Genomic DNA, 11823 nt, shown 5'->3' on the forward strand with positions numbered 1-11823 from the left:
TACTACTACCTGCCTACCTGTGAGCCGTTTTTTACTGTTTCCATTCGGTTCGGATATAATGACATGCGCGTGTAATAACGTTGGATGGTTGCATCGTTATGGGCCAGCCAAAGATTCCAAGTCACTTTTTTAACCTTTTCATCTTTCCCGCTTTTATTTTTTTCCCTATCTATTTGGGGGTGGAAAGAATTTGAGAGCGCTGGCACGTGAAACGGGCGGAGTCGTTCCAACTTGTTGTCGGGCCGTTGATGACAGCAGAAGGAAGAAGAAATCATTTTTTTCGACTTTTTTGGTGTTTCTTTTTTCCCTGTTTGGCTTGTTGGTTTGGTGTTTATTTGAGCTAATGGATATTCTCACTCTCCTTTATCCCTGCCATTGTTATCTGGGCTTGTTTGGTAGTGGCGTGCAACAACACACACACAGAGATTGGAGCCAAGGGGAGACGGGAGACGGACAGACAATAAGATGATACCCTCGACGACGCCAGTGAATTGTTGAGGTTGGACCTCAGCGGCGACGGGCGGCGTGTTGATAGTTTCTTATCGTCTCCGACTCCTATCACTTCCGCATCTAACGTCTTTCTCTTTTTGGCTTTTTTGGCCAGCTGCTGGAGCTTATGGCTCTCGCTGCTGTTGCTCTGCTAAAATAAATACAGCCGGAAATACGGCCATTTGTCTGCGCGCCACTAGCACACACACACGCTAGAGACTCAGACGTATACATCCACAGCAGAATAGATACACAGCAGAAGCGCTCATTCGTTATTAAATAGAGTCCATCCGACTACGACTAGGACGACTGCCGCATCTGTACATTAAAAACTAGTTGTTATGATTTCTTTTTTCTTTCTTTCTTTTTTCTTTTTCTTCTCCCCGCTCCGTTATGGTAAATAAAAGAGCCAAATGGATTTCTTGGCCCGTAACACTCACGCCCGTTCCGTCTCTTCCGTTCGGCGAGGGGATTCTGATTATCAAAAAAAATATACACACAGGACTGTACTCTGTTTCTCTCGCATGATGGATATAAATAACATTTTGCCACTACACCGCCGGAGCGTTTCTTCTTCTTCTTCTTCTTCTTTTAGGAGTCCGGGGCGCATCTCTTGTGAAAGATGAAGACGCAACAGCTGGCGTCTTGTTCTTCGCCTCTCGACTCGCATCGGTCGCCATTCCCAAGACTTGAGGGGGGTGAAGACAAACTTGGGTTGTCCCCATCATCTCTGAGAGGATTCGATTCTTTTTCCTTTTCTTTTTTCAACGAGGATGACGGATCTATACTTCATCCGCACACGCAGAGAGAGAGATAGTCGAGAGAGAGAAAGACATATTCCTTGCAGCTAGATGGGATCAGATCCATAACGTAGGGCACATGTAACACTGCCGCTCGTAAGAGGTGGTGGGGACTGCTGGGCATCTTTGATATAAGTGGTGTCACACGGGGTCCTCATAGCTTGTCCTTGCTCTGCACAATGCATCCATCACGCAGAGGTTTTTCTGTCTTCCATTGTTTTGCTGGGAGTTGATTGTCATTCGATTTTCTTCTCTCGCCTCCGGTAGACATTCAACGGGCTCTGTTCTTTATGAACCTCGGAGTGTCGTTAACCTTCTCTTTATTATATGACTTATATACTTTTTTTTAAATAACAAGAATTGTGGAACTCTGGTCGAGATGCTTTTGTCTGTTGTCTATTGATCACGGTGGGGAGAGAGAGAAAGATATCGAGCGACCAGCAGCTTGTCTTTCATTGTCTCGCCCGAGTTGTGTTTGTCTGGTTTGGCGCTCCCCGTCGTACCTCTCTCTCTGGCTTTGCATAATGAGGGAACAATTATGAAACGCGACTCATTACCAGCACAGAAGAAGAAGAAGAAGAAAATAATAAAAAAAAAGTAAAAGGGGTTGTAGGCGAAAGCGAACGGTCCGTATTATCCCGGTTAGTCAACATCCAGCAGCAGCAGCAGCACTGGAAGGAGAGAAAAGAGAGGAAGTCATTTTCTGATCCATCAATCCCAGGTGCTCTTTCGTTCCCCATGTACTCGTGTACCTAACCCAACCGACCGACGTTGTGGAACCTCCTCTTCATTCTCCTCTTTTGTTTCGTTCATTTTACGAGGGCGAGGGCGACGTCTAGCGCCATAGACTCGCCTGCGTACCTCATATGATTTTTAAGTGGAAAGAAGAAAAAAAAGGGGGGAATAAGAAAGAAAGAAGAGAAAAAATCAACTCCTTTTGTTTGTGTGTGTGTCGTGTACGCTCACCTCTATTACCCTTCTTCTTTTTATTTGAAAAATAATTTTTTCGGAAGGGAAAAAAGCCAAGTACACGGTGGAAAAGGAAAGAAAATAAAACGTGGAGGGAGTTATTAAAGGATAAAATGGAAGAGAGAAGAGGTGGCCCCCGTTAATAATAAGCAGAGGCACACAACTTGCACCATGACCCGACCTCCCTTCATTTCAGTGGCACCTCTTTATTCTCTTTCTCTCTCTCCTCCCAACTTGCACAGCAACTACTAGATCGTTGCTTCTGCTGCTGCTGCAGTGTCTGGGCACTGTTAGAATGCTTGTGGCGTTGATGAACGACGAGCAAACACACACACAAGAGCCAGAAGAAGAAGAACCTTTTGTGTGTGGGTGATGTCTTTTCCATAGCCTCTCACGGCCTGTTGGAGTCAGTGAGCAAACACAAGAGGGAAAAAAGAAAGAATCTATATAAATCTAAGCCCCGTTTTTTTTTCCTTATTCTTTTCTTCTTTGACTAAGAAGTTGATGAGCTATCGACCCCCCTAGCGTGCGCTGATGATGGCGTCGCCCTCGTTGTCGACCGCGCGCCGCTTCTGCATCATTTACCGTCATCATCGTCCCCGCTGATGGGGGGTAGAGCTGATGTCGTCGCAGCCGAGAGAATAGAATAAAAAAAACATGCACACGAATTTGTTGGCAACAACACATTGGCTCCTGGAAGGAGACAAATCTCTTTCTCCTTCCAGGCGGCCAGCAGCTAGTGAAGGAGGGGGGCCGGGAAGGATTATTGATCATAATTACCCAGGCAATCCAATAATAATTGTGAGGATTTTGTTTTTTCTCTTTTTTTCTCAGATTTGTTGAAGAGTAAAAAAAAGTCTCAGGACTCTCGAATGATAATTCGGCGTGCGGTTGGCATCCCCGCCGCGTGTAGGATAGATATTTGTGTGTGGCTATACACGGAGCTCTCTCTCTACTCTCTGATGATCGGATTAAATTCGTGTGGGTTTGCCCAGGAAATTTCATTTCAGAGGGGAAGGATGGAACGAAAAAAAAAGTAGGTGAATGGGATATTTTTCCCAAGGAGAGACAAACAAGGTGCAGTGATCCAATCAACCAGCTTTTCCATTCTCTATTGAATTCTAGGCTGGAGTACGTAGTACTTTACTTGTCTGCCTATATACACACACACACGGCCTGCTGTCAGTACGCGTATATAGGCGGAGGACGTAATACGGGCCACTCCCCATATTCTCTGTGTTGTTGCTAAAAATACCAGACAACAAAAAATGAAATGGGAGACGAGCTGAGCGGATTAGACCGAACGCTATACTACTTCCCACTACTACTGTTTCGTGGGTGTAAATAGCAGGTACGATTTCTTTTCAAATGGCGGATCATCTTCTTGTCAAGTCCCGTTGTCTGTCTCGAATTCGTCGAAACGATTTGCTTCCGATTTCTCGAGACGTTCTGACGTCTTGTTCTCGCCATTTCAATCGTCGTCCCGTTTCCAGACTCTGCCGAATCGCCCGTTAAAAAGACTCTGCTGCTGTTCTTGATCGATGAAAATTGAGCTGTTGATATACTCTCTGGCATTGAGTCTAGCTCTTAAATGGACATCTTTTGTTGTTGAGCTTTTCATTCCTGGAATGTTTGGTCCTCCTGTATCTTCTCTTGTGTGTGCTATTGGATATGCTGGGGCTCGGCGATGGGATATAGATCCACTGAGGTGTGATTGAGTATTTTTAGTTTCTCTCTTCTTCGTTTCGATTCACATTTTGTAGTTGATAAAAGCCTGTAGCTACTAGCTACTGAGTTCCGAGTTTGAAGGGGACTTAAACGAGTTCTCAAATCAAGCAGAATTCATGAGTTTGACTAGTTTGATAGTCTATATGGCGTATCAAATGGGTGGATGGGTGGATGGGGGGCTGGCCCCACTTTCGTTTTTCTCTCTCCAGCAGTAAAAATGTATAGGATGAACACACAACTGCTAGACTCGGGGGCTGTTGGAAGATTGGAAAACTCCAATTTTAGATTGAAAAAAGAAAAAAAAATTGAATGGTTTTGAATATGTAAGAAGGGCTGATATAAGACTAGAGGGAATGGGGGGGGGGGGGTAGGAGAGGGGACACTTGAAACTGCATTCAAACTAGCGGATTCTCTCTAAATCTCAATCTCTTTTCTCTGTTCCACCAATAGCGGCCATCTTTCTTGTTGAACAACCTTCTCCTCTCTCTCTCTCTTACGGATCCGACGAGTTTTTATTCCAACAAAAGATTTGAGAACGTATACAACAGAGAGAGAGAGAATCTAAAGCGAGAGTCTAAGGGTGTGCTGGCCCTTCATCTGCTGGCCCTTCTTCCTCCCCTTTTTCTTCTCCTTTTTGTGTCTTGTGTGTCCACTTTTGAAATAAATTTTTTCACTCACCCAGTCGGGCTCCAATAGCGCACGCAAGGCTTCGTCCGACCCATAAGAAAAGTGTAGATAGAAAATGTTGGATGAAGCGTCCGCCGGAACAATATGAGGGAGAATCGAGAGTTCAGAGGGGGCTGGAAGATGGCCTTCTTCTTTCTTTCTTTCTTTCTCCCCTTGTCTATTGTCTTGTTTTAAAAAGAACTTTGGGCTGCTGCTGCTTATTATTGTGTATATATACGCGCGCGCACACACTCCCGAGACATTTGGTGCGGCCGTTTGCGTCTCTTGTCTTTCCCTCCATGCGGATAAGATCCAACTGTCCATGACAGATGAGAAATCGGGACTGTGGAAGACGATGAAGCTGAACCAAGAAGAAAACCGCTATGTCGGACGGCTGTATAGAGTGGAAGAAGAAGAAGAAGTACCTACTACCTGTCAAAAGAGAAATGCAGAGCTCCACCAATTCCCCTTTGGCTCGATAAATTGTAATTGACGTCACCCGTTGATGATGGCTTTAACACGCTTGTGCTAGACTCCCCTCGGTCCCTACAACAACCCAAAAAAATAAAAAATACAAACGAGAAATAGGGAGTGCATTTTGTTTTTTTCGGTTTGGTTGATTGAAAGTTCTGATCAAACGACGTCGAAACAGCAGCAGCAGCCGGCCAACCAGCGGTGGTATTGTTATGAAAATTTTCATGCCATATAAAAGAGAAGAAAAAACTGCTACATGGAGTGGGAAGAGTCCAGAGGGGGGGACCGACGGGCGACGGGATTGAAAGGTACAGATATAATAGATTCCCATTTGGTCAAGGCTCGTAAATTGCCCCAGCGGGAATAAAAGAGAATTGGGTGGGCCGTGAGATCTAAAGAAGAGAGAAATATATACAACAACTTTGACCTCTTCTCTCTTTCCCTTTTTTCATCGTCTGGGGTGACGATGGATGCAAATAAATTATAGATGCACACACTGTACATCGTAGTAGATTTGTATGTGTATATATCTATTTCTCTCTCCCTGTATCACACGAATACAAAGAGGGGAAATAAAAGACTTTTTACGATCAACTCTTGTGTCGTCGATGAGTCCATCGTTTTGGGGCCTTTTCTCTTTTTATTTCAATTCCCACGATGCGATTCGCTACAGGCTCTCTCTTCCACATTTGATGCCGTTTCTCTTAATACGTACGGATCAATCATGTGGTGGCTGGAAACCCCCAAAAAATCGAATTTTATTTTTTAAACCTTCCCCTTGCGCAATTTCTCGTCGCCCTGCGTAAAAACTGTGACGTAACAATTTTCTTTTTCTCTGAATACCAATATCCCAATTTGTTTATTGGAACGTGCTATCTTTTTCCATCCATCTCGTTTCATCGCGATAGGGGGAAAAGTGTTGCCCATCATGATATCACACCTGCTATGCGTATAGTGTGGATTATCTTTATTTTTTCTTTGAGTTTACGAGTTTTTTTTTTCGTAGATTCAAACTGCCGCGTGCCAAGAAACTCTTTTTTGAATTGTGATCAGAGAAAAACTATCCGACGAGCTTTCCCCTCTTTTCCTCTTATTTTTTGACGATTTTCTGTTATACTTGGATGTGGATGGAGGAGAGATTTCTCTCTACTCCGCACCAACCACCACCACCCCCCTTGGCTGAATGAATAAATCAAAGCTTTAGGGTCTTTTTGGTGGTGGTGGTGGTGGTGGTGGTATATTAATAGAACCCGAATCTCGTCTGCATATGCAGATGATGATAAATCAGAAATGAAAACATTTTAAAAAAGAAAGAAAAAAAGTAACTGCACACAACAAGAATCGAGGTCGAAATGCCTCGCAGCCCCCGTGAGCAGGGAAATTCATTGTTTCACACTTTTCTTTGGTTTTGCTCGCACTTTTTAGTCTCACTCTAGCGTGTGTGTGCCTGTGTCTTAATATAAAAATAATATCTCAGATGGCGACGAGACGAACTTCTTTTTTTCGCCTCCTAATTCCACACTCGTTCAATGCCAGTTTTTTTCTTGTGTCTTTTGTTGTTGTTGTTGCAAGGGTCTCGCAGGTCGTTCAATATTAGACGCATTCTCTAGTTGTTTGTCTGTTTTTCTCATTCTTTTCTCTCTGACTGGATATGCGACGCCACCGAATTTTTCCAGATTGAAAGAAATTCAAACTCGTTTTCTTTTTCCCTCCGAAATTCTTTGTCGCTTTAATTTTTTTTTATTATTATCATTATTATTTTTATTACATCGTTTGGGTAGAATAATTGCAGATATCATGTACAATACATTTCAGGATTAGGTTGGTGGTGGTGGTGGTGGAGGAGACGGGGTTATAGCTAAGGGAGGGGAGGGTTGGGTTATATGGTGCGGCACCGGGGGTATTTATGTACAAGTCTCATCTCTACACACACACACACACCGACACATTGAATGAAAAAGGACGGCTATATATTTATATATATGTGCTATTATATAATACACACACACACACTCACATAGATGAAAGAATGAAAGAAAAAAGAGGAAGAATTTTTTCTCGTGTGTCTTTTGTTTTGTTTTGTTTTAACGGCTGGTGATGGTACCCCCAAATTATTATTTTTTTTTATTAAGATTATTTACACCGCGGTGACGGGAATGGGTTTGATGTGCCCACCCGGGTGGTAGACGTAGTCGTCGTCGTTGAGGAAATAGTCGACCGTCTTGGGAAATGACAAGGTTTTGCTCTTGAGCGGCGGACTATCTGGCGTCTGGTAGAGATTGTGGTGGTGGAGATGCTGTTCCAGGTGCTCCAGGTGATTGGGGTGGCCCACCCCGTGATGGTGGACGAGGTGGTGATGGTGATGAAGGTGCGGCTGGAGGATGTTGTTGGTCAAATGCGATTTGACGTGGTGTGGATGCAGGACGGTCCCGGCCGGGATGTGGTGGTGGTGGTGGTGATGCGACGCCACCGTCGACGATCCCGACGTGGACGACGACGACGACGATGACGACGAAGGGGCGTGTTTCTGGTGGAGACGTCGGTGACGCCAGCAGCAGAGGAGGGCGACGGCCGTGACGACGATGACGACCAGGGCCGAGACGAGGGCGATGACGATGATTTGCGCCAGACTCCAGCACAGCAGATGCGACTCTTCCAGCTGGAAAAAGTGGCGACCGACTAGCGATTCCGGCCCCTGGCAAACAATGTCCTTCATCGGCGCCGAAAAAGTGACCGTCTGATTGTTGTTGTTGTTGTAGTTTTCCAGCTGGTGCTGGTGTTGCCACAGCCAGTGCATGGAGCAGTTGCACTGGAGCGGATTGCCGCTCAGGTCGAAATGTTCCAGGTGCGGCGGCCAGTTGTCGATTTGCTCCAGCGTTTCCAATCCGCTTCCGCTCAGGTCGACGTAGCGGAGGGCGTTGAGTTGGGCCAACATTTGCGGCTCGAGGACCCGCCACTGTTTGTTGTTGGATAGGACGAGCGTCTGCAGGGTGCCGTTGAGGAAGGCCAGGGCGTCGCGGTGGATGGACTGGAGGGTCAGGACGTCGGACATCCTGAGGGTCTCTAGCTGGGCCAGCTCGGCAAAGGCCCCGGCTCCCACTTGGCTCATGTAATTTGCGCTGAGGTCGAGGAGGCGAAGACTAGCGCCCAGCGGCGACAGGGCGTCGTTGGGGACGTACTCGAGCCGGTTGGCGCTGAGGTCGAGCTCGCCCAGCCGTCCCAGCCCGTCAAAGGCAGCGTAATGGATGTGGTGCAACGTGTTATTGCTGAGGTTGAGCTGACGCAGCTCGATCAAGGCACTAAGGCCGCCGTCGCCGCCATCCAGCTGGGCCAGCAGGTTGTGGCTCAGGTCCAGACTGAGCAAGGCGGCGCCCAGCGGCGTCCAGCTGGGTGACGGAGCCAACTGTTGCAGGCGGTTGGCCCGCAAGTTCAAGGAGCGCAGACGGCCGAGCGAGGCGAAACACTGATCACTGAGCCTCTCGATCCGGTTCTCACTCAAGTCCAGCTCCACCAACTGTTGCAGATCGGACAGGGAGCCGTCGTCGAGGGCGGCCAGCTCGTTGTGCCGCAAGTCGAGGACCTGCAGCTGGCCCAGACCCTGGAACCCGTGACTGTCCAAGTGTCCGATGGCGTTGTGGCTCAGGTTCAAGGCCCTGAGGACCTTTTGGGAGCCGAGTTGGCGCTGGCCCAGTCCGGTCAGCGCGTTGTGCGACAAGTCGAGCAGCTCGAGATCAGCGTAAAAGTCGAGCGATTGCCGGATGCTGGCGATCCGGTTGTGCGCCAGCCGCAGGGAACGCAGGGCCGGGTTGAGCAGGATGGGCACGACGTCCAGCCGCGATCCAGCGCAATCGGCCTCCAAGGCGTGGTCGTTGCACTGGCACTGGGACGGGCAGAACGCTTGCACCGCTGAACTGCCCAGTATCGCCACCAATAAGACAAGCAAGAGGCTCCGGGTCATCATCGACGGCCGGCCGGCAGATTGCTGGCGACGCAGGGTGACGCGGGACATGTGGGTCGGCCGACGCATTGCGCGAGACTGGCCAATAACATCATCCGCCGTTCTCTCCAGTTGGAAAAACGTTTTCTTCTCACGGTTCCAACCGAATTATTTTTCTTGTTTTTCGCTTTGACTAGTCCAGTCTCACAGCAGGTCCATCTTGTTTTTTGTTTCAGAGTGTTGTTTGTTGTTGCTGCTGCTGTTGTCGCTTAATGATTTGACTGGAAACCTGTTGAGAGAGAAAAAAAGGAGCCAAACGTTAGGAAATTGTTTTTTATTTTTTTGTCTTTTTTGGAGACGTTTGATATTTTGGTGAAACACGACATTCCTTAATTGGCCGTATGCGCAAGAATAACGAGATTCCACTGTTAACGGCCATTCACCACCATCACGGAGATATGTGAAACCGCGCGGCTATAAAAATCCCCCCATCTCTCTTCAAAATCCTTTTTATCTCTTTTAATCCGTTGGAGGAAATTCTTTTTGATCGAAGGAAAGAAAAACGGGACGGACCAAAAAAAGAGGCCGTCCATAAAAATAAAAAAAAAGGAAAATGTGTGCAGAGAAGAAAGAAAACTTGCGTTGTGTCTATGTGTCGTCAAGTCCATCCATTTCGTTCCCAACGGTTGACGATTTCGACTGGAGAGAATGGTCGATGGCCATATATACCTCGTCATGTATAGACGTGCAAGAGAGATTTTTCGGCTGACTATATCACGACCGGTTCTCTCTCTCTTCTATGTAATACCCACTAGACACACATTGACCCCCGTCGTTGCTTCTCCTTCATTTCCCTTCTCAAAAAAACTGTGAATATTCAAATTCACAGTCGAAATCTTTGGGGGAGTTTAAGGGCCTCTCTCTTTCTTAGAGCTGCGTCCTCTCGTCGGGAGTTTGAACGAAGACGGGCGCCCGCCACCCGCCGGGATTCGACGTCGTTCGTCGTCGTCGAAGAAGAAGAACTCGACTGTGTTCAAGGGCTTTTTTCTCAACTTTTTTTTAGTGTGTGTGTGTGTGATCTGGTGGGTTCACGTTTCCCCATCTCACTCGCGTGTGTGTGTGTGTCTCGAGTTATTAAAATTTCATCGACACCTCATCTATATTGATAGATTCTTATCTTTCCCATTTTCTTCCCCCCACTTTCTTGTACGCAACAACAACAGCAACAGCAGTGGGAGAGAGTGAAAGGAAGCTATCTCGTGAATTATTCAAACTTGATGTTATTACGCGGTTGGAAATGGGAGCCGACTGTGATGCAATTGCCGAAGAAAAAGGAGAACGGCCCTGGTGGTGCTGCTGGTGTGTGTGTGTCTGCCCACCGATCAAAAAAGACAGTGAGAGTGGCTATATAGCCAGTCGGTGTTAATGATTCATCAAGCCATCAGACGGCCGCCCAGGTAATGATTACTAGGAAAAAAACAAGAGAAGGGGGGATGTGATGGACCCGGGAGCGCAGCACGCGGTAGCAGATGGATGGCACAGAGAGACTGTGACTTGTGTCTGATGCTAAGCGGAGTCCTAAAGAGGAATATCATATCGAGTCACGCGACACACACGCAATCGTCGTCCTCCCCTCGCTTTTAGTTGTCTGCTGGCCCAGCTCAATCCCGGTCCATTCAATCAAGTTGGCGGGGGGTTACAAACACTGGAGCGGTACTTTACGCCACCAAACTAGACACACACACACAAATATTACAAAACGCGCGCCAGAACTCTGGTCAAATAGTGGAGACGAACGCACATAACAAGACAAAAGACAATCAGCGTTCTCTCCCTCCCCCTTCTTGGATATTCCCTGGTGAATTATTACGTGAGCACCATCCCTCTCTTCCCCCCGTCTTATCAATAACAGTCTGCGTGTGTGTGTGTTTTTGAAGGGGTTCCAACACGGTAGATTGTTGGTTGAATTTTTTACCTTTGGTGACGGGTCGATTTTAAAATGATTTCAATTGGCTAATTTTGTGTCGTTTTGACAAATTGGAATCGATTTCAATCTGCTGGTCGGCGGTCAAATTCCGTTGGAAAAACTTTTGAATTTTGTGGCGAGATGATGATATTGTAAAAAATACAATAGATATCACTTGTTTTTTGTTGTTGAACGGAAACCAAAAAATGTCGTCGGGTGAACGGAAAAAAGAAATCACAGTCGATTGGGAAAATGCACAAAACACAAAAGAGACACTGACACGAAAAATAAAAACGGGAGACAACCGAAACAAAAAAATCGGACAAAAGTTTTTGTGTCTTGTGTGTGTGTTGTTATATTATCAGGCACTCTGTGAGAATATACAACAGACACGGGAACAGAAAAAGAGCCGAGAGAGAGAGAGTTTTAGTGGTGGTGCACGCTCGGAGTTCCAGCCACGAATGACCGATCTGGCTTACTGAGCGCTTGTATTTAGCAGCTGTAGTCTGTGTGTGTGTGTGTGTGTATACACTAGCTATATCCCCCTGGCTTTAACACACACACAGAGAGAGAGAGAGTCTTACTTTTTTTTAACAGGCTAGAAGGGGAGAGCCCCCGGTGTGTGGGTACAACACACATATAGTAAAAGAGGGAGGAATACCAGAACAAGAGAGAAGGAGAGAAGAAGGTGGTGGCAAAGAAGGAGGATTTTGGGAGGGAATTTTGAAAAAAATAGGGAAAAAATGGGCGTCTGGTATCTGGGCTTTAGAACTTCATAAAAGGTGGTGCTAGTA

General features: G+C 46.6%; 1 protein-coding gene across 1 annotated transcript; it reads right to left on the reverse strand.

The window, feature by feature from the left end:
* Window positions 1-6856: 6856 nt before the first annotated feature.
* Window positions 6857-11555, reverse strand: LOC124188909 (insulin-like growth factor-binding protein complex acid labile subunit). Its single transcript, XM_046581847.1, has 2 exons — window positions 11039-11555; window positions 6857-9352 (listed from the first exon to the last, which is right to left on the reverse strand). Exon 2 carries the CDS (start codon window positions 9151-9153, stop codon window positions 7264-7266), a length of 1890 nt encoding a protein of 629 aa, XP_046437803.1. The 5' UTR covers window positions 9154-9352; window positions 11039-11555; the 3' UTR covers window positions 6857-7263.
* Between the last annotated feature and the right edge of the window lie 268 nt (window positions 11556-11823).

This window comes from Daphnia pulex, chromosome 2, assembly GCF_021134715.1.
Source record: "Daphnia pulex isolate KAP4 chromosome 2, ASM2113471v1".
In the NCBI taxonomy this organism is placed as follows: domain Eukaryota; kingdom Metazoa; phylum Arthropoda; class Branchiopoda; order Diplostraca; family Daphniidae; genus Daphnia; species Daphnia pulex.